Consider the following 20,062-nt stretch of genomic DNA (forward strand, 5'->3'; position numbering starts at 1 on the left):
GATGTCTCTCACCTCAAGCATCCGATGTTCGGACTTTGCTTGCCGATTCGAGTGTCGCCGCCAAGCCACCTCATCCAGCTTCCGATCGTTGTCGGAGCCATCATGACTACTTATAATCAGACATCTCGTCGAAAGAAGTCAAGGTCATTGAGCAGTTTGAAAAGCAGTCAAGATGAATCGTCAAGCCCGAAGCCGCAACACCGCCATCACGGCAGCGGCAAGCATCGCGTCGACAGTCGGTCTGCTCGGGACACTGTACTACCTCGACATACCGGCTTTCCTACGGCAACGAGTCAAATCGAAACAGCTTGAGCCAAGATGTTACAACGCCACCACCAAGCCGTCTCTTACAGAGCTCACAGCCATCACGCAGCAACTGACATCGAAGACCACCTACCCACTGGCGGAGAGGGTCGAAAGGAACATGCCAATATACGACTGCCACAACTTGAATCTAGACGACGCAGATCTAATCGATCGCCTGCAAGACGAGCTCTACCACAACCTCACCTCCGGACCAGGCGTCTACATACTAAAACACTTCTTCTCCGACTCCACCACCATCGACTCAGCCAACGCAGCCTTCTGCGCTATTATCGACGACGAGCTCGAAAAGACAGGCGCCAAAGGCGACCACTTCGCTCCAGCATCAGCGAACAGCCGGATCTGGAACTCCTTCAGCAAGCACGCACTCCAGGACCCAGAGTCGTTCACCGCGTACTTCAGCAACCCGTGGTTCAAAGTAGTCTGCGACAGCTACCTGGGCCCAGCGTACCGCATCACGACGCAAGTGAACATCGTACGGCCGGGCGGGAAAGCGCAGATGCCACATCGGGACTACCATCTCGGGTTCCAGACAGATGAGGATGTCGTTGCGTGGCCGAAGGCGGTGCATGCCATGACTTCTCTTCTAACTCTGCAAGGCGCGGTGGCTCACACAGACATGCCGGAGGACTCTGGACCAACGAGACTGTTGCCGTATTCGCAGCTTTTTCCTGAAGGATTCAGAGCATATCGCTCAAAAGAGTTCATCGACCATTTCGAGCAGGACTACGTAGCTATGCCAATGGAGAAAGGCGATGCTGTGTTCTTCAATCCTGCACTCTTCCATGCTGCAGGCGAGAATTGCACGGCAGACTTCGATCGCAGTGCCAACCTCATCCAAGTCTCCAGCGCGTTTGGCAAGACTATGGAGAGCATAGACACTTTGCCGTTGATCGAGAAGACGTACGAGACGCTGAAGTCGAAGCACGGAGCGGAGGGCATGACCAAGGAGGTCGATGCCTTTATTCGTGCTGTGGCGGAAGGATACCCATTCCCCACCAATTTGGACTGCCGGCCACCAGGTCCGTCGGGCATGTCGCCAGCGAGCGAGCAGGATATTCTGAGGGAGGCGATTGTTAATGGGTGGTCGAAGGACAAAGCGATGGAGGAGCTTACAGAGATGAGGCAGGCGAGCAGTGCAAACGGAAAGATCCTGAGGCAGACGGCCGTGTTTGGTACGTAGCTTACCATAACCCGTACACGGTAATCATCCCGCCTTGTCGGATCTACCGTAGCACAAAGTGAAATGATCCGTTATGGATTTCGCTTTAGCCGTGGTTCGCGCTCTTGAACAAATTGAGTAACATATCTTGTTGAAGCGGAGGCCTCGAATGTCCCTGGAATGTTGCTCCAGGGCTGCCAGTAGATCTGAAGAAGTCTGTGTCTGCTGTAGGGACGAAATGGGATTGCTCTGGCACAGGTCTGGTTGCGGGTGGACTCGTTACATTGCCATTTGTCGCCGGAGGTTGAGAAGTCGAAGTGCCAAACAACGAAAGAAGATCGATCGACTGTCCCGACTCTTTGGGTTGGGGCGCATTGTTCTCGGCGTGACCGTCAGAAGTGCCATCGAAGCCGTACGGTGCAGACGCTTCGTAGTCCTCTTGACTCTCCTCCGCCGCAGCCAGATTCGCATGGGCTGCTCGCATAGCACACTCCTGAATTGAGTGGGCCACTATCTCTCGCGTGCTGTGTACACCCTCGCCCTCATCCGAGAAGATCCATAGACCATAGATCGTCGGCACGTCGTTCTCTCCCAGCACTTGTAGGATCACGTACTGCTCCGTGATCTCAATGTCGTCCTCGCTGACCAGCTCAGTGATGAAATTGTCCAGGCTCTTGCGGTTCAGTATCACCACGTTGTACCGTGGGTTAGGCGAGGCAGACAGTTGACAGACGAACAGCGTGCCCTCGACGCCGCTTTTCTCCCATTGCTGGGAGTCCGGGGAGAAGGTGTAGACGACGGCGAATGGCGCGATGGATATGATGCGTTCTACGTCGGGAACGTATCGTCGGAGCACGGAGAAGTTGAGCTGGGTGTTGGTGCGATTCGGTGGAGGCGCGGCCATGGGTCCTGATGTGAGTGCGGCGTCTGTGTCCGTCTCGTAGTCTTGTACAGGTTGCGCGTGAGGTTGCGCTGCTCTCGTGGCTTTGTTGTTCGCTTTCTTGGACGGCATTGTAACATTCGTGAAGACGCGGAAGGTAAGCTGCGTTGAAAGCTGAGGTGGAAAGAGCGACTTTCACATGCACGTGCACGGTCCAAGACGCGCTACTCGGGTATGGCTCCATCTTCTCTGACTTCGTCTCGTCCTAGAAGAACTACATATTCTTCTTCCGCCAGATGGGTGCGTCGCATCCTGGCACGGCGGTTAATATCGCACCATGGCACAGGTCTCCAAGTTCCAGTTCGTCGACAATGACGCCCTCAAATCCAACCGAAAGCTCATTCGAAGTCATGTTATGAAGGGCAAGAATGCGAGCAAGGCAAAGCCTCGATGCGACCAGAAATTCGTCAACAAGACCAATGAATCTTCGAATCGAATTCCTGGCGATGCCCTCACGTCAATCGACTACGCCTCGAAACTACCACTTCTTGAGAGGCCGCTTGGAGATGAATTATCCTTCATTACCTTTCCTTGCAAAGCGGACCTGTCTACAAGACGCCTCATACATCAATGTACGTAGCAAACACTCAGCCAGCTAACGGCCGACTAAGGACATAAAGTTATGGTTGTCCAACTGCAAGTCTTGTACCCGAAGGAGTTCTGCTTCCAGATGGATCATATGAGGTCGACATGGTTTGAATACATACAACGCTCCGAGACCTGTAAGCCATCTCCAATAATCGTCTTGCGACGAACCTCACTGTATTTGATAGTCTATCACTGCTCGCTGGTCATGGCGACAATCTGCATCGATGGCCTGCTAGGGAAGCCTTTGCGCTCGCCACAAGCACTCAGGCATCTCGCAGATACGTACAAATGCATCAACCAAGATCTGAGGGGCCAGGGCACGCCATCGGACGCTACATTCGCCGTGGTAGTGAGCCTTGCGGTGCACGAGAACCTCACGAACCAGTTTGGCGTCAGCAAAGTCCATCTGAAGGCTCTCCAGCTTATGCTTGAGATGCGAGGTGGGATTAAAGCCTTCTCGTCTAACTGGGTGATCTGGCATAAGATCTGCCGGTGAGTACGTATTCGGTCGTGAATCCGCTTATACTAATCGTTAGGTGCGCAGGGCCGACATAGACCGGGCATTGCATGAAGGCTGTGACTCGATGTACTACAGGGACACACTCCCGAAACAGACACTGAGGTCCTCCTCTGTGAAGAAAGAGCTGATGTCTCCAGACTCTGCTTCTAAGACCCTCCTCCCATTGACCGATCCCGGTCTAGACTGCATCGCCACGGATACGAACCAGTTCTGCCATCTCCTCAACCAGAATCCCGCAAGGTTTAGCTTGGACCCAGCCGACTTCCAGAACGCTCTGATTACGTTCGCGTACAGATTGTTGCAATACTGTCCGCTTGCTGGAGAGCCGCCTGAGGATAAGCTGGACAGCGCGATCTTCACGACACTCCTAGGGTTCCTGACAACTCTCCTCTTCGAGCAAGGCCGCATGCATGTCTGTGCATATGATCTGCTGGCGAGTAGACTGCGGCATGCCATATCAGAGCTTATGGTAAGCATCACTCTTAAGCAACAGCCGGTGCTCCTCTGGGTCCTCTTCTCCGGTGGTATATCCCTGTGCGGACCAGAAGATGAATCGTGGCTTTGTCCGTACATCACATCCTGCCTGTCATCTCTGGAGATCGATACGTGGGATGCTGCTCACAAAGTCATTAGCCGGCTGCCTTGGGTACGGGTCGTACATGACAAGCCTGGGTTCAAGCTATGGCAGACAGCCAAAGCTCATGATGATCAATCTACATGAAGCTTGCAACGGGCGGCAGAAATATTGAGGTCAACCAGGACAACATCAAGACTCGTTTGCCCGAGACTCTCTTGACGTAATATTTGCCGCCTTCCGCCTACTATATACACGCACGCCAACTTCCGGCACAGCGATCATCGGCGGAGCTCCTTCTCTTCGACCGCAGAGCTCTCACACCTTATGGTGAGTCACCTCCTCAACATGCGTGTGGTCGGCCACAACTTTGGTAAGACCGTTACGGTCGACCTCGCCAGTCTGATCGACTTTCTCGTCTTCCTCGACAGCGACATCGAACTCCATCTTCTCCTTGTCAGTGGCGCCGTAGTAGTGGATGGCTACCTGTTCGCCGAACTGGGCGTTGATGTCCTCCAGAGATCTCCCCTTCGTCTCGGGGCACCTGGTCAATGTTAGCATCAACCTGGTCTTCTGACATGACTGGTACACTTACATGAAGTAGACAAAAATGATATGGAAGAACGTCGGGACGATGAGAACGAAGAAGAACTTCCAGGAGATGTTCTCGAAAGCGATCGGGCCGGCGACAAGGATGATGAGACTGGCGAGGTATAGACCCATCATGGAGAAGCCGGTGCCTTGGGACCTAATATGCGTTGGAAACTACCACCCGTCAGTGATGCTCATGAGCCGGACGAGAGCTGAACTCACGATCTCCGCCACGTAGAGGAACTGGGCGGCATCGATGAAGGTACTCCAGAAGGGCGTGATGAATCTGGCAAGCGGAGAAAGGTCAGCGATCTTCTCGAACATGACCACTGCCGCTCTGTCGGTAAGCGCGACTTACAAGAAGATGAAGAAGATGGCAGCGTTCTGTCCAGCCTTGTTGTTGGTCCCCAGAAACTGTGCTTGCAACGCTGTCTCGCAGATCAAAGCGACGAGTATCCCGGTCAAACCAATGAGCAAGAAGGTGCGCCGGCCAAACTTCTCAACGAAGAAGGCACAGAAGATGTTCCCCGGGAAAGTCGAGGTGACCCAGAGCGAGGTCAGGAGCAACGGCATATATCCGTCCATACCCAGCGCTCCGTACAAAATGACGCCGTAGTTGGCGATGATCAGAACTCCGGTAAACTGGTTATTCCACATGAGGACGAAGCCAACCAGGGCACGTCGACGGTTGGCTGGCGTCTTGAAGAGCTCGAACTTGGACGTGCTCTGCTTGATGAGACGGTCCATCTCCACCTGCTTCTTCATCTGGTAAAACTCCTTGCGCGCTACGACGTCGTGGGGATCGGTCTTGTCGCGGTGGAGTTTCATCAAAACGTCGTGGGCTTCTTCGTGGCGGTCTTGCATGAGGAGCCAGCGAGGTGAGAATGGGAGCCTTGAAAGAGAGGAAGAGTGAGCAATATCCCACTCCAGCAAGGATATTAGCGATTGGCTTACCATGGCGAGCCGGCAAGAAGCATCAATGCTGGGACCATCTGGAAGGCGCTGTGGCAGGCTATCAGCATCATCGGGAACAAATCTCAAGATCGATCGACTCACATTGGGAAGCGCCACGGGAACGAAGAAGTTGAGCCACCCGCTGTGATAAAGTACATGCCGAAGCCGAGCCATGCAGATAGGGTATAGCCCATGGCGAACATGACTCCGTGCATCGAGACCATGAAGCCGCGAGACTCGGGAGTCGACACTTCAGCCTGGTACATTGGGATGGCAGCGACCTGAGAGCATCAGCCTTGTTCTGAACCTGCTTTGGACACGATGAACATACGAGAGCACCGATACCCAATCCATTGATGATTCTTCCGACCAAGAACATCGCATTGTTTACGGAACCAGCGCACAACGCCGCACCCATGCAGAGGACGACAGCAGCACCTTGGATTGTTCGCTTGCGACTGTACTTGTCGGCGCAGTACGTGCAGAGCAAGCAACCGATAGCCGAACCGGCGCAATTCACGCCATTGAATCCACCAATGAAACCCGCAGTGCGAGCGTATCCTTCTTCATCAGGCGGCGCGAGGCCCAAGGAAGTGTAGAAGCTAGGTTGGCCGATAGTCGAGCTGCGTATGATCAGCACGGGAACAGAAGTGGCTGTTTCCTACACTCACCCGATGATGGCCATGCCATACGAACATGCTGTTGAACCCAGGGCCACGTAAATGACCACCAACAGGTTGAACGCATTGGGAATGAGCTTGCCCATGGCTACAGAGTGTGATCGCTGGATGCGTCTCGCGAAAGCCGTTGCGCAACGCCAAACAAGCGCGCGGTTGTTCCATGGTCCTTATACTGACTCTTTCGGCCTACTACCGAGGGACTGGCATGCTGTCCAAGAGTTTCAGAGAGGGGTGAAGTACAGTGGTGGCGTGAGCAAGACTGGGATGGAGCTGTGCACGTGGCATCCAGACCCGACAGTGTGGAGCTTGAAACCCTAGCATGTTATTTCCGCAACATCTCGAGCTCCTCTTTGCGAGTACCTTACCTAAGTATCATCAAAGACGTGGCTTGCAAGTTCAATACCTTGACCCCGAGACGGAAAGACATTGTCCTCTCTGAGCCGTGCAGTTTTTGTGGATGTGCTGCAGCCATGGAACCGAATACAAGCCAGTACGGCCCTTTGAAAGTCTCGGGCAGTGCAAGTAGCAGTATCGAGCCCGCCTCTCGTATCATTCTCACTGGCGTTATCATCAAGTCTCCAATGCATGCAGCTGTCAATCAAGGTTATCTCCGCAAACGAACGCCAACCCCAGACTTCCCCATGTTCTCGCTTAAGTTGACTCGCCTCGGGTCTAGATCTCCACACCTTCTTGTAAGCGGAGTGCTCGCCGTTGCTTGGACTGGATAACATCGCCAAGTTGAAGCGAGTCTGCTGTTTTTGGGACCGCTCATAAGTCGTGCGCAATCTGGGCTTGGAAAGGCCACGTGGGTACGGTGATAGTTCTCCGCGACAATGCGTCGAGGAGCCACGCCATACCACACTCTGAGCTATTCTGAAGCATACGATAGGTTGGGGGTGATGAATGCGCGATATGTGGCACCTGCACCGATCTCGTATCGCTGGGAAGTCGTGGTTTTGGAAGACAACGGACGTTGAGTTATTAACTATTCGAATGAGGCAAGAAACGTGACACCTACTCCTTCGCTGCGTGGGTCTGAAGCTCTCTAAGGGCAGTGGTGATACTGCGGCTTTATTGGATCTTCATATCCGTAATTCTCCAATGGCAACGCGGACGGTGCTGGGGACTGTGGCCGCGGTTGGTGGTTGACAGACTTTCCTGTCTCGTATAATTCGTCGAGTGGTAGGGCCTCACGAGGACCGCACCGTTTGCATGTTCGTATGGCCGCTGTGGAAGTTGCATGCTTTATCACAGCACCCCTCCGTTAACTTCATGCTGTGTTGGAAGTCATGGCCGCGGCTGTGGTGCAAACAATTGCTTCGCTCCTCGGTGGCTTGATAGCCTGACCGCCACTGTATCGTAACATCATCCCTGCATAAAGATTCTTTCTTGCCTATCCATCCATTTCATGCCTTCGCCAAGGAAGCCTCAAGATCCCTCCCCAACGCCTCCAGCTCTCCAACATTCGCCTTCTCCGGCCCCGCCCGCTCAAACTCCAATCCGCCCCTCACCCACTCCGCCGCCTCCTCTACCCTCCCCATCTCCCGAAGACACTGCCCTCTCCGCCACCAACCCTTGACATTCCCCACCTTCTTCATCTCCACACTCAACTCCGCATCCACTGCCCCCTCCGGCCACATCTGTTGGCTCATCTGCGCCATCGCCCGGTTGTTATACAGCGCTGATAGCTCCTCCCTTACCAGTCCTGAAGCTTCCCAGCCTGGCCGCTCTGATGCCATGCGGATTGCTAAGTCATACATCTTGATCGCGTCGCCGTAAGAGCCTTTCTTGTAGGAGGCATTTCCGCTTTCGCGCATCTTGTTGATCTGCACGGAGCGCTTTGGGTTGACTGGTGCTGGTGGAGGAGGGACTTGATTGGGCGTGTCGAGGGAGACGAATGCGCGGTGGAGTTTGTTCAGTTCGTCGATTTCGCTAGAGAGGGCGGGATTGGAGGTGGAGATGGATTTGGTGGAAGGGTCGATGGCGAGCGGGATGAGTGTGAATGTTTCGTCCATGGTGGGTGTATTGAAGTGGACTGTGGGTTCGCTTTGATTGCTGGCGGTGTCGGTGGTGGTGGTGGAGCAGGTGGTGCTGCAAATGCCATTCACAATTACTGACAGCTTTCGCGATCACATTGCGGCTGCTGCCGTGATCGACAGCAGGGGTAGCACGTGGGACTTGGTTGCTATTTACAGATTCGAGATCAAGATGCCGTAAACACTGGACTGATTCCATCTGATCAAGCAGTCCTGTGGTCTGTCCGCTGCGTAATGTAGCAATCGAGTGTCTCCAGTGTGCTCAACAACCTGCTGTAGCTCGGGATGCTGCGGTAGCAGATTCCAAACTGCCAACTCTTGGTCGTGGCTTGTTGTCTCGGAGAGTGGGCTGAGCACAATATACACTTGACATGATCACGCTTCCTTCCTGACCAGAACATTGACCCTCACCACACGTTCGATTGGAATCGACAAGATGCGCATACCACAGACGTACTACCAGAAGATCAAGGCAGGACTCCATTTCGCCCAAGGTTTCCTCATCTTCATAGCCGGCTGTCTGGCGCTTGCAGTACTTACACAGGAAGGAGAACATGGTGGACAGGTTGGCTACTACTTTGCTCAGTAAGCATAATACCTCATCACTGTTCTGCTCCAATAGAAGACAGGCTGACGCGAAGGTTGCAGTGCTTCCTTACCCTCCCCGGCCTGATCTACCAGATCATGGTTCCAATGTGGACTCGTGCCTGGCGCTTTGCGAACGTATACGCCTACGCTGCAATCGATCTCCTATATACTCTTCTCTGGTTCGCAGCATTCGTCGCAGTGGCAGTATGGCAGAGCGAGGGGTTGAAGGAGGGATCAAAGAACAAGGACGGCGACAAGGACGGGAAAGGCAGCTGCGAGCAGTTCGGATACGGCAGTGCAACGAAATGCCAGGTCACAAAGGCAGCCGTCGGATTCGGAGTTGTCATATGGCTTCTCTTCATTGCGACGAGTGTGATTAGCATCCAAGGCGTTCTACAGTTCAGGAGGACAGGCATTATGCCCAACGGGAACTCGACAAAGCATGGACAAGCTGAGCGATTCGAAGATCCTAGCAAAGATGTATGGTCGACGAACACGGACGAGCTGGACGACAGCCATCCTTCCCATCGCCCGTCAGTCTCGCCAGGAGACGACGACGCTCGCCGTGCGTATAGCCAACTTTCTACTGCGGACGAGGACGAGCAAGGCTTGCTCCAGCGACCTTCCATACAGGCAGACGACCCGTTCGCAGATACGCATAGTATGACCGAGCATGGCATGCACCCCGGCCGAGCGTTCAGCTATCAGTCAGGCAGCAACCTTAGCATCACCGCGCCGCCTTCATACCACGAGCAGACGGCTGGAGCTGTAGGCATTCCCAGTCCAAGCGGATATGTGGCACCCAGCGCACTATCACCGAGTGACTACGAGCAGACGCCGGGTGGAAGAGTCAACTTTCCGCAGGCGAACTACGGTGCGAACTTCAGGTGACCGAAGCATCTTTTTGGGACGTTGCAACGGCGTTGGAGAGTTTGTTTTGAGCGTTGTTAGCGAACATGTGTACTTGCAGCGCATATATGAGCAACGTGTAGGATAGCTGTGCTCTTCAACAACATGCCAAGACCCATGACTGCTTCTTTCAGAATTTCTGTGTCGATCTCAATAACATCTTTTCCAAAGCAACCGTGACTGACAAAGTGCTCGCATACGGGATGGAGTACGACACGAAGACTCTACCGTCGCACACAAGCGACAAGAAGTCGTTCGGTTTCTTCTCTGCGAGAGATCGGTGGCCCGTGATTTTGGTATGGCCGCCACTATCCATCGCCTGGAACAACAACTGATATGTGACGGCAGACAGGCGCTATAGACGACGTGCATCGCGCAACATCGAAATGCACTGATTTGGAGAAGGCCGAAGAGGGCAAGAAGATCACGCAGGGTCTCGCTACGCTCAAGTACGAGCTGCAGCACAATCGGGACTTGACGTAAGTTCCAGTATCCCCTGTGCTCAAGCAGCCATGCTAACACGTAACTCCAGACCTCTACCAGACGATGGCAGCCCAGACATTGCAGGCTACAACGATGAGCTCAAGCAGCGCGGCAATCCAAATTGGTTCAATGTCAGCTGGCTCTATTCAGAATGCTATCTCTACAGACGGATAAGCACTCTTTTCGCCCTGTCCACTTACTGGAAGAACTACGATGTCTTTTCTCAACAGAAGATGTCCACCTTCCGCTCTTCCCGCCCAGCAGTTATCGAGTTGGCCGCTCGCTACAACGACCTCACCCGGCAACTCCAATCATCACAATCTTCCCTGGCCGGAGCTTCAAACCAGAAACGTGAGGAAGCGGAAAAGACACTCTTCATGGAGATGTGTGAGATCTGCCTCTGGGGCAACGCCACCGATCTCTCCCTCCTTACCAATCTCTCCTATGACGACATTCAGAAGCTACAAGGGTCGGAAAGTAGAAAGGCCAACGAAAAGAACATCCTCGTCAACAATCTTCCGGCGGCTTTCTCGTGCCTCAAGTCAGCACAACAGAACGTCAGCAAGGATCAAGAGCGTCGAGTCGATATCGTGCTCGACAACGCCGGCTTCGAGCTTTTCGTTGACTTTATCTTGGCTGGCTATCTCTTGCAATCCGGACTTGCGACACACATAGTTCTTCATCCCAAGAACATCCCCTGGTTTGTCTCAGACGTCGTGCCAAAGGACTTCTCGGACCTTCTCAACGTCCTTCTTAACGCAAAGAGCTTCTACGAAACCCCATCGGAATCAGATACCGCCGACGGGAAGACTCCACCCCCTCTGTCGGAGAAGGAAGAGACGGATCTGAGGCAGCTGTTTGACAACTGGAGCTCCTTGTATGCCGAAGGCAAGATCATCCTCCGTCCGAACGCATTCTGGACAGAAGCGGGATCCTACTGGCGCTTGTCGCAAACGCATCCAGAGCTCTGCGAAGACCTGAAATCTTCCGAGCTGGTGATCTACAAAGGCGACCTCAACTACCGCAAGCTCACAGGTGATGCGATGTGGGATCCGACCACCCCGTTCACAGAAGCCATCGGCCCGTTGGGACCAGGTTCGGGTTTGCGGACACTGGCGCTGAGGACTTGCAAGGCGGATGTTGTGGTGGGGCTGCCGAAGGGCGTGGATGAGAAGATTAGGGAGGAGAGGGGTGAGACTGGTGAGGAGGTTGGCAGGAAGTGGGCGTGGAGTGGGAAGTATGCTGTGGTGAGCTTCTGCGATGGGAAGGCATGACATGCTGGGCGACAGAACGACCCTAGATGATAGATCAGAATCAGAATAGAAGACAATGCTGCAGTATGATCCACTTGTGATCTTCAATCTTCGCCCCACAATCGTAGTCCTCAGAGTATCCTTTTCTGCCACAGCGAAGCGTTGAGAAGCCTGCAAGACACAACCCTTGAATGCTTGGGCCTTGTCGAGAACGCGCTGTAGAAAAGTAATATCTCTGCTTCCGCTGGAAGCGTCCTCTCCTCATAAAAAGAGTTCACGCTCATAAGAGAGACGTGTCGAACTCCACATGACAACCTCCTGAGAACGATCAGTCGAACCCCCGACCTTCCCATAATTCCGCCAAAAGAAACACCCCCGAAGGAGGCGAGAAACCGAAGTTTACTACTTTTTTAATTTTAATTTGTGCAACTGATGACATTGAAAAGGAGAGATAGGAAAGAACCAAATCCCAATTGAACTTTGGTTCGCAAACTAGTGGATTGGGGAGGATCCCAAGGGAAGATCATTGACCTGAGGTGCCATTTCACCCGCTTGATCTTCAGCCGGAAACTACAAGGCCGTTCGGACCCTTGGACTTACTGGTTGATTGGAGAACGTTTGTGTAAATGCAAATACAAATTGTCGATTCTTGCGGCCGGGCCTCGCGTGTGGCTGCATTGATTCGTGACGTCGTGGACGAAGTGGTGGAGTAAGGGCTGGGTAATGTTTTCATGTCTTTGTCATTGGAGACCGGAGTCCAGGCGGCGCGCATTGAGTGCCATCGTGGCCTTGCGGAGCTCGTCATCATTTGGCCGCTGCATGATCCTGCCTCATTACCTCGCTTCATCTCTCATGAAGCAGACTTCGCGTCTTAGCTTCGTCGGCCGGCCGCACCTCGATTCCACCTCAAGCTTTCGCACCTTTTGTCTTGATCTGGAATGTCGCCGAAGGCAGCTCCGTCGACTCAGCGGACACCGTCGCATCGATTCCAAGGGCTGACAAAGCACCACGTATCACTCCACCTGGGAAGAAGAGGTACTGAGACACACAGATTAGCCCTGCTGCCTCCAAAATTCGAATGGACCACAGCGGACTCACCAGTTGCGCCCTCGCCAGACCGTCCTCCTTCGCCTTCGGCCCTGCCCTCCTATCGATCGACATACGCGAAAGCGGGTGGAATCGATTGTCCGTGAGCACAAAGATGCCACGATGGTTCGTCTTTAGGTTATCGATCTGCTTGCGGAAGAGAACGAGCCAAAGGTCCTTGCAGAGGAACTTGATCACATCCAGTGGTGTCTGTGGTCGAGGAGTGTTGGCTGAGAACCTAGGGTGCCGCATCTCAGAGTCAGTGAAAGGAGACATAATGGAGCAAATAGACACTGCAAACGGCGAGGGCGTACCTACCGCTCTGCCAGCCCCTGACCGACTCTGTATCCCAGCATATCGAGGCGGGCGAACATCGCTTCCTGCGTTGTGGGCGTAGTGGCAGGTATGCCCAGAGACGTCAACGGTCTCTCTTCGCCTCGCGCTACTACCTTTCCATTCTTCTCCGCATCTTTGCTGTCGGACTCCGTAGCTTTTTTAGCTCCATCGTCTGACGCTGAAGCCGAGTCGGAAGGCTGACTGAGTATTTGGCTTCTTCTGTATTCGTCCCGCAGAGCCTGCGCGCGTGCTTCAGCCTGCTCGGTCACTCTCTGCACGAGCGGCACCAGCTCTATTAGGAGGAAATCGAGGGTCGATGCAGCGAACTTGGGGTTCTGGATATCGTCGGTGTCGATAGGTTGCTGCGGTCCGGTCTTCGACATTGTAGGGTGGTTATGAGGGTGAGGCCGGCTTGTGTTGTGCTCGCATCTTCATTGAAGTGTCACCGCTGTAAAATCTCGTACTCATGTTCGCATGTTCACTGCCCGTGCATGTGAAGATAGCATGTGATATTGATGAAGTGAAGTGAGGTCTCCAGCCGCCAAGACGTCCTTCAACCTCCATCATGTCCACCAACCAACAACCACTTCTTTGCGATGGCGCAACCACTTTCCGAGGATGACATCTACCGCACGTCAACCCAGTACCGCCTCTGGTCCTTCTCGCCCGAGAGCCTGGCATCCCAGCGCAAGAAGACACATGAGCTGGCTGTAGACCGAGCACAACGATATGCCGACAGGGACACCCATCTCTTGACAGAAGGAGAAGAGCTACGCCTGGTCCAAAGGTACTGCGAACAGATCCGTACGACGAGTGATCACTTCAAATGGCCCGTCAACGTCAAGGCGACCGCGGTCCAGTACCTGCGGCGCTTCTACCTTTCCAACTCATGCATCACATACCCGCCCAAGGAGATCTACAAGACCGTGCTGTTCCTCGCTTCCAAGAGTGAGGCGACGCATGTGACGCTGGCGGACTATGCTAGAAGAATCAGCACGGATCCGGAGGCTATCTTGGCGGCGGAATATAAGGTCATGCAGGCGCTGAGGTTCACGTTGGACGTGCGTCAACCGTTCCGAGGGCTGAAAGGGTGCCTGATGGAGCTGCTGAACATGGCTGAAGGTATGATCGGGCATATGGAAGGAGTCGAGGAGGGTATGTCAGAGGGAACGGTGGTTGCAGAGAGGACGAAGGAGTTGCCATCACCAGGAGAAGGCTCCCACACGAAATGGACGCCGCCGAGCAATGGAAAGACACAGCTCAAGCATGTGCAAGACCGGATCCAAGCTGCGTACAGTGCTGCTCGCGTACTGCTCGACGGTCCAGCTTCTCTGACAGATGTCTACTTCCTCTACACGCCCTCTCAAATCCTTCTTGCGGCCTTGCAACTCGCCGACGGGCCGCTCACGGGCTTCTACTTGAGCTCCAAGCTCCCGACAGACGCCCCAGTGCGTCCGAAAATTCTGGCCACGATATCAGCATGCGCGGACATGCTCGCGGCGTTTAACCAGTCGCAAGTGCTAACGAAGGACGAGCGAGCGAAACTCGAGGAGAGGCTGGAGAAGTGCAGGGACCCGTCCACGAAAGATCTGGTGAAAGCTTTCGCAGCTATGCGACAGGATGGCACCGGTGAAGATGGTGCTGGGGAAGAGAAGGCGAAGCGAAGGAAGGTTGCCAGAGAAAAGAATGAGAAGGAGGGCCAGGACTTGTTTGGACCGTCTTTGACTGCCAGCGGAACGTGAAAGACGGTCGATTCAGGCTTATATTTCGTACGGACACGCTAGCCAGCGCGAACGGCCCTTTACTGCAGCCAACGATGAACCGCCACTGGTCTGAATTGAAACCTGGTTGGCGCTGCGACAGGTTTCAAGATACAGTACCGCTATGCGTGGCTGAGGCAGAGTCGACGTCTAGATGTGGCCAACGGTTCTGGATGACAGTAACGTCTGTCCTCCCGAGACACGTTGAGTAGTCTCTCGGCCATCTCCTCCAAGCATTGCAGTGAGACAGCAGTGTGAGCGTAACGAGCCAAACAACGTACCCTGCAAAGCTCCGCTCGGAGGGAGACGCAGAGTCATACTCAGGGACGAGGAGTGGGAATAAGGTCGTAGCATCAGCACACAACGCCGCTTGTGGTCTCTGCCTATGAAGCCCTCGTAGCACTTGTCTCAGGCATAGGCATCTAGCTGTATCAGAGCATACCCAGTACCGCCAATCTACTTCCTTCCCATCAAAACAAAGGAGAGTATGTCGGGTATCATGCGCAGTCTTTCCAATCTTCCAGTTGTGGTCCAAAGTCTCACCCGCAAACCAAAACTCCATTCCGAATGCCAAAAACCTGATCGTACACCTCCACTCGAACAGCCGTCATATCACCTTATGCCTTCTCCTCTCCATCTTTGAAATCCTCGAACCCACCATTGGAGCAACTGCTTGCGGTCCTCGCGAAGAGAGTACGAGCAGCTGGCGTTTTACCTCCAGTCCTGCAACCAACTCTGTTAGCAGCTCTTGTCCTTCTCCTAATCGGCTCAACAGCATGAAGTACTTACTGCTTCGTAATTTGCTTCTGCTTGAAGTTCGACAGCTTCTGGCTGGCAGGGCTCAAGATGGAATCCGACGGGCTGATGTAGGTTGCGCTTTGCTTGCTGGGGAGCGACTGTCAGATCAGGAATTCCTTGTGCTACGAAAGCCAGTACTCACTCGTTGTTCAAAGAGAACTTCTGCTCGGCCGACTGCTTGGTGTTGCTGGCGTCGTGTGCCATGTTCTCCGCTCCCTCCGCCGTCTGCTTTTCTGCTGCGATGGGGCTCGAGGTCGGCTGGACGTTCGTGTCGCGGTCGGAGAGGGCGGACATGTTCGTCTGGTATACTGAGGTGAAGTCACTGTGGGGGATATGTGGTGCTCGCTACTGTGGTGTTTCGAAGGTATTTGGTCGTGGTCAGTACAAGCTTGCATTCACTTGATGTACGGTTTCTGAAGTTGACATATGACGTAGAAAAGTTGTTGGCCAGGCGACCGAAGTTTGGCGCTTTCTGAGCGCGACTACATATCATTCATCTACTGTCCGACCTCGCCACTAACTACCTTCACATAGGTGTTGGCATCTGTCAGTTCAGCGACCGACGGTGCTCCGGCGCCTGCTTTTGGAGCCACTCGCCTCATTCAGGGTACGCTGATCGAGACCTTCTCCCTCTAACTGCGCACCTTTCTCTGTCTCTCTTCATGTCCGATAGTCGCCGTTGATGGTGACATACTCATGGCTGAAATCACACGTCCAAAAGACCTGTTCGTGCATCCTTTTGTCTTCCGGTGCATTGTCATCATGCTCAACATCGTCCAACTTCACCAAGATTTCCACGTCCTCCATCTCCAGTATCTCTTTGGCGCGGGCCTCATCGACGACTTCCGGCTCCCCACGTGTGAACAGTCTCAATTCTTCGCTGCCGTCCATTGGTACGAACGAGACAGAGAGCGTCTCAATATCGACTGGCGGCCGGGGAAGGTCCTTCTTGCTGAGCATTCGACCCACGTGACCCTGTGAGTTGCCGTCCCGGATCCCGAGCGCCGGGTAGTCCATGATGCCAGGCGCGTACCCGATGGCACACAATATTCTTCCCCAGTTTGCGTCCTTGCCATAGATTGCTGTTTTCACCAAGGAAGAGGTCGCAATGCTGGTTCCGACTCGTCGAGCGACTTCGTTCGATGTAGCCGATTCGACCCGTATGGTCACAAATTTCGTGGCGCCTTCACCATCGCGTACGACGAGTTTGGCTAGATCTTCCATGAAGTCGGTCAACATGATCTGGAACGCCTCCACATCGGGGTTGGTCTTCAGTTCTGTTGGCTCGCTGCGCGTTCGTCTTGGGAAGGTTAGCGGCTGACCATCAGGAGGAGCAGCGGCTCCGTTAGCGAAGAAAGCAACAGTGTCGTTTGTGCTCGTGTCACCGTCAATGGAAATGCGATTGAAAGAGCGATCCACGCTCCGGCGGAGTGGTTTATGGATGGTACCTGGATCAAGCTTCGCATCCGTGCAGACTATGCCGAGCAGTGTACCCATGTTTGGATGTATCATCCCCGCCCCTTTAGTCATACCTGCGATGCTGTACTGCGTGTCCGGATGCGAAGGGAGAGTGAATGTCCGAGATATCAACTTGGGAAAAGTGTCTGTTGTGCAAATGGCTTGAGCTGCTCGCATCCAGTGCTCGTGGGAAGAGCCCAGCGAAGCATGTGCTTTCGGAATAGCCGCCTCAATCTTGTCCATTGGTAGTCGTTGGCCGATAACACCAGTGCTCATGACAAGGCTGCGTGGTTCATCATGTTCGGTGTCCCCGAAGCACGCATCAGCGGCGCGTGCCATTGCTACAGCGTCGTCACGTCCCTTTTGGCCAGTCACTGCGTTAGCACAGCCTGAGTTGACCACAACACCACGTAAATCCTGAAACCTCCTGTTCACGGCAGTCTGCATCGATACAACCAGGGGTGCTGCTTTGAAGACATTCCGCGTGACGACGGTGGTTCCGGCGCATGGCTTTTCAGAGACGACTAACGCGATGTCGTCGTACTTGGTGTTGCTCGCCTTGACTCCAGCGTAAGCACCGCCGGCCAGGAAGCCTTTGGGATAGGTTCCAGAAGTCGGAACATATTTCTGTTTGGCTGCCGGTATTGCACGCTCTGCTGGCGCGGAGTAGCAGCGGACATGGACCTGGGTGAATGCAGAAAGCAGGCGGCTCGTGTTCGATCTGCCCAAAGCCATTGTGCGTTGACGTGAGGCCGAATCACCAGTTTAATGGGATGGGTCGGTATGGCTGCGGTGCTGCAACATCCTCTGCGATCGTTTTCCTGGAGAGCCTTGTACGGGTCTGTCTTATCAAAAGAAGGTGAGTCAAAATCACGCAGCCCCGTCAACAGACGACGTCGGCTGAATATCGGCGGCATGAGCTCTACCAGCAGCTGTCTAGAGCGATCCACGACTTATCAGCCTGACCGCATTCGACTTTAGTAACTGTCGCTCGCTACACTGCCAATGCTGAGAGGCTTGTTGCGGTCTGTCGCTCCTAGAGTCTCTAACACTCGAAGCTTTTCCGGAACAGCAGGTCTGCGGCGACCCGTCGATATGGAGCAAGTCAACACAACACAACGCTTGAAGGACCTCCGGGGCTTGATGAAGAGCAACAAGGTAGACATCTACAGTATGATAGACCCTTTGTAACGGGACATGATAGCTGACTGACATCCTCTCGCAGTCGTACCTTCGGAAGACGCCCATTCATCCGAATACATAGCACCCACCGACGCTCGACGAGAGTTCATATCTGGCTTTACTGGATCGGCTGGCACCGCCGTGATCACACACGAGAAGGCGGCACTCGCTACAGATGGCAGGTACTTCAATCAGGCCAGCAAGCAGCTCGACGACAACTGGACGCTGCTGAAGCAAGGTCTGCAGGACGTCCCGACATGGCAGGAATGGACGGTCGAACAAGCTGAGGATGGCAAGACCGTGGGTGTGGATCCAACTACCATCACCGCACCAGAAGGCAAGAAACTGGCGGAGAAGATTAAGAAGAAGGGCGGGAAAGACCTGGTAGCTATTGCGACAAACCTTGTCGATGAGGTATGGGGTGACAAGAAGCCCGCGCGGCCGAACGAGCCGGTCAAGGTTCTGGGGTTGGAGTACGCTGGCAAGTCTTTCGAAGATAAGATCGAGGAGCTGAGGAAGGAGCTGGACAAGAAGAAGGCCGCCGGGTTTGTGGTGAGCATGCTGGATGAGATTGCGTGGCTGTTCAATCTGCGCGGCAACGACATCCCTTACAATCCGGTCTTCTTCTCTTACGCCGTCGTAACCCCCACGACTGTGACACTCTACATCGACGAGTCGAAGCTCGAGGACAGCGCCAAGGAACACCTCAAGGGGGTTAAGATCCGGCCGTACAACGATGTGTTTTCGGACATTGCCGCTATGGCATCTTCTGAGCCGGCAGCGAATGGTTCCAGCGAGACTTCGAAGCCGAAGCGGAAATACTTGATCTCGACTAAAGGATCATGGGCGCTTTCCAAGGCACTCGGCGGCGAGGACAAGGTTGACGAGATTCGCTCACTCATTGGCGACGCGAAAGCGATTAAGAATGAAACTGAGCTGGAAGGCATGCGACAATGCCACATTCGAGATGGTGCCGCTCTGATTGAGTACTTCGCATGGCTGGAGCACGAGCTTGTCGAAAAGAAAGTGAAGATCGACGAGGTCGAGGCGGCAGACAAGCTGGAAGCGACCCGCAAGAAACACGACAAGTTCGTCGGACTGAGCTTCGACACGATATCTTCAACAGGCGCCAACGCTGCTGTCATACATTACAAGCCAGAGCCCGGCAATTGCTCAGTGATCGACCCATCGAAAGTCTACCTTTGCGACTCAGGCGCACAGTACCTGGATGGCACGACCGACACCACACGGACACTTCACTTTGGCGAGCCCACTGCGATGGAGCGAGAAGCTTATACCCTCGTGCTGAAAGGCAACATCGCGTTGGAGCTCGCCGTCTTCCCGAAAGGCACTTCCGGCTTCGCAATCGACATGCTCGCACGACAGTTCCTCTGGTCATACGGTCTGGAATACCGACATGGTACAGGCCACGGCGTCGGCTCGTACCTGAACGTGCACGAAGGACCCATTGGCATCGGCACTCGCGTCCAGTACTCTGAGGTCCCGCTCTCGATCGGTAACGTCATCTCAGACGAACCTGGCTACTATGAAGACGGCAACTTCGGCATCCGCATCGAGAACATCATCATGGTTAAGGAGGCGCAGACGAAGCACAAGTTTGGCGACAAACCGTACCTGGGGTTCGAGCATGTCACTATGGTGCCGATGTGCCGGAAGCTGATCGACGTGTCTTTGCTGAGTGATCGAGAGCGGAAGTGGCTGAACGACTATCATCGCGAAGTATTGGAGAAGACTGCGGACTTCTCCAAGGATGACCAGAGATCGCGCAAGTGGCTGGAGAGGGAGTGTGCGCCGTATTGAGGCGGATGTCAAACGATGC

At 54.1% G+C, this 20,062-nt stretch overlaps 13 protein-coding genes across 13 annotated transcripts; 6 read left to right on the forward strand and 7 right to left on the reverse strand.

Moving 5' to 3' along the window:
* Window positions 1-172: 172 nt before the first annotated feature.
* On the forward strand, window positions 173-1,507 carry LTR77_008551 (uncharacterized protein; the record flags this gene model as incomplete). The annotated part of the gene is made up of 1 exon (XM_064805783.1): window positions 173-1,507. The coding sequence occupies one exon, from the start codon at window positions 173-175 to the stop codon at window positions 1,505-1,507; it is 1,335 nt and encodes a 444-aa protein (XP_064656243.1).
* Window positions 1,508-1,592: 85 nt separating this feature from the next.
* Window positions 1,593-2,498, reverse strand: LTR77_008552 (uncharacterized protein; the record flags this gene model as incomplete). Its single annotated transcript, XM_064805784.1, has 1 exon — window positions 1,593-2,498. The coding sequence occupies one exon, from the start codon at window positions 2,496-2,498 to the stop codon at window positions 1,593-1,595; it is 906 nt and encodes a 301-aa protein (XP_064656244.1).
* A 205-nt stretch (window positions 2,499-2,703) lies between these two features.
* Window positions 2,704-4,255, forward strand: LTR77_008553 (uncharacterized protein; the record flags this gene model as incomplete). Its single annotated transcript, XM_064805785.1, has 4 exons — window positions 2,704-2,998; window positions 3,047-3,148; window positions 3,200-3,506; window positions 3,559-4,255. The coding sequence occupies 4 exons, from the start codon at window positions 2,704-2,706 to the stop codon at window positions 4,253-4,255; spliced, it is 1,401 nt and encodes a 466-aa protein (XP_064656245.1).
* Window positions 4,256-4,426: 171 nt separating this feature from the next.
* On the reverse strand, window positions 4,427-4,831 carry LTR77_008554 (uncharacterized protein; the record flags this gene model as incomplete). The annotated part of the gene is made up of 2 exons (XM_064805786.1): window positions 4,427-4,652; window positions 4,704-4,831. 2 exons carry the CDS (start codon window positions 4,829-4,831, stop codon window positions 4,427-4,429), a joined length of 354 nt encoding a protein of 117 aa, XP_064656246.1.
* Window positions 4,832-5,053: 222 nt separating this feature from the next.
* Window positions 5,054-6,419, reverse strand: LTR77_008555 (uncharacterized protein; the record flags this gene model as incomplete). The annotated part of the gene is made up of 4 exons (XM_064805787.1): window positions 5,054-5,591; window positions 5,756-5,934; window positions 5,985-6,276; window positions 6,325-6,419. The coding sequence occupies 4 exons, from the start codon at window positions 6,417-6,419 to the stop codon at window positions 5,054-5,056; spliced, it is 1,104 nt and encodes a 367-aa protein (XP_064656247.1).
* Window positions 6,420-7,739: 1,320 nt separating this feature from the next.
* Window positions 7,740-8,348, reverse strand: LTR77_008556 (uncharacterized protein; the record flags this gene model as incomplete). Its single annotated transcript, XM_064805788.1, has 1 exon — window positions 7,740-8,348. One exon carries the CDS (start codon window positions 8,346-8,348, stop codon window positions 7,740-7,742), a length of 609 nt encoding a protein of 202 aa, XP_064656248.1.
* A 457-nt stretch (window positions 8,349-8,805) lies between these two features.
* Window positions 8,806-9,848, forward strand: LTR77_008557 (uncharacterized protein; the record flags this gene model as incomplete). Its single annotated transcript, XM_064805789.1, has 2 exons — window positions 8,806-8,954; window positions 9,011-9,848. The coding sequence occupies 2 exons, from the start codon at window positions 8,806-8,808 to the stop codon at window positions 9,846-9,848; spliced, it is 987 nt and encodes a 328-aa protein (XP_064656249.1).
* A 221-nt stretch (window positions 9,849-10,069) lies between these two features.
* On the forward strand, window positions 10,070-11,623 carry HRT2 (Hairy/enhancer-of-split with YRPW motif protein 2; the record flags this gene model as incomplete). The annotated part of the gene is made up of 3 exons (XM_064805790.1): window positions 10,070-10,162; window positions 10,215-10,345; window positions 10,399-11,623. 3 exons carry the CDS (start codon window positions 10,070-10,072, stop codon window positions 11,621-11,623), a joined length of 1,449 nt encoding a protein of 482 aa, XP_064656250.1.
* Window positions 11,624-12,508: 885 nt separating this feature from the next.
* On the reverse strand, window positions 12,509-13,407 carry LTR77_008559 (uncharacterized protein; the record flags this gene model as incomplete). Its single annotated transcript, XM_064805791.1, has 3 exons — window positions 12,509-12,640; window positions 12,701-12,926; window positions 13,007-13,407. 3 exons carry the CDS (start codon window positions 13,405-13,407, stop codon window positions 12,509-12,511), a joined length of 759 nt encoding a protein of 252 aa, XP_064656251.1.
* Window positions 13,408-13,620: 213 nt separating this feature from the next.
* LTR77_008560 (uncharacterized protein) lies at window positions 13,621-14,766 on the forward strand (the record flags this gene model as incomplete). The annotated part of the gene is made up of 1 exon (XM_064805792.1): window positions 13,621-14,766. The coding sequence occupies one exon, from the start codon at window positions 13,621-13,623 to the stop codon at window positions 14,764-14,766; it is 1,146 nt and encodes a 381-aa protein (XP_064656252.1).
* Window positions 14,767-15,401: 635 nt separating this feature from the next.
* On the reverse strand, window positions 15,402-15,876 carry LTR77_008561 (uncharacterized protein; the record flags this gene model as incomplete). Its single annotated transcript, XM_064805793.1, has 3 exons — window positions 15,402-15,507; window positions 15,574-15,669; window positions 15,725-15,876. 3 exons carry the CDS (start codon window positions 15,874-15,876, stop codon window positions 15,402-15,404), a joined length of 354 nt encoding a protein of 117 aa, XP_064656253.1.
* Window positions 15,877-16,242: 366 nt separating this feature from the next.
* Window positions 16,243-17,775, reverse strand: ECM42 (glutamate N-acetyltransferase; the record flags this gene model as incomplete). The annotated part of the gene is made up of 1 exon (XM_064805794.1): window positions 16,243-17,775. The coding sequence occupies one exon, from the start codon at window positions 17,773-17,775 to the stop codon at window positions 16,243-16,245; it is 1,533 nt and encodes a 510-aa protein (XP_064656254.1).
* Window positions 17,776-18,135: 360 nt separating this feature from the next.
* On the forward strand, window positions 18,136-20,043 carry LTR77_008563 (uncharacterized protein; the record flags this gene model as incomplete). Its single annotated transcript, XM_064805795.1, has 2 exons — window positions 18,136-18,211; window positions 18,266-20,043. The coding sequence occupies 2 exons, from the start codon at window positions 18,136-18,138 to the stop codon at window positions 20,041-20,043; spliced, it is 1,854 nt and encodes a 617-aa protein (XP_064656255.1).
* Window positions 20,044-20,062: the final 19 nt, after the last annotated feature.

This window comes from Saxophila tyrrhenica (assembly GCF_035928015.1).
Source record: "Saxophila tyrrhenica strain CCFEE 5935 chromosome Unknown scaffold_14, whole genome shotgun sequence".
NCBI lineage: Eukaryota > Fungi > Ascomycota > Dothideomycetes > Mycosphaerellales > Extremaceae > Saxophila > Saxophila tyrrhenica.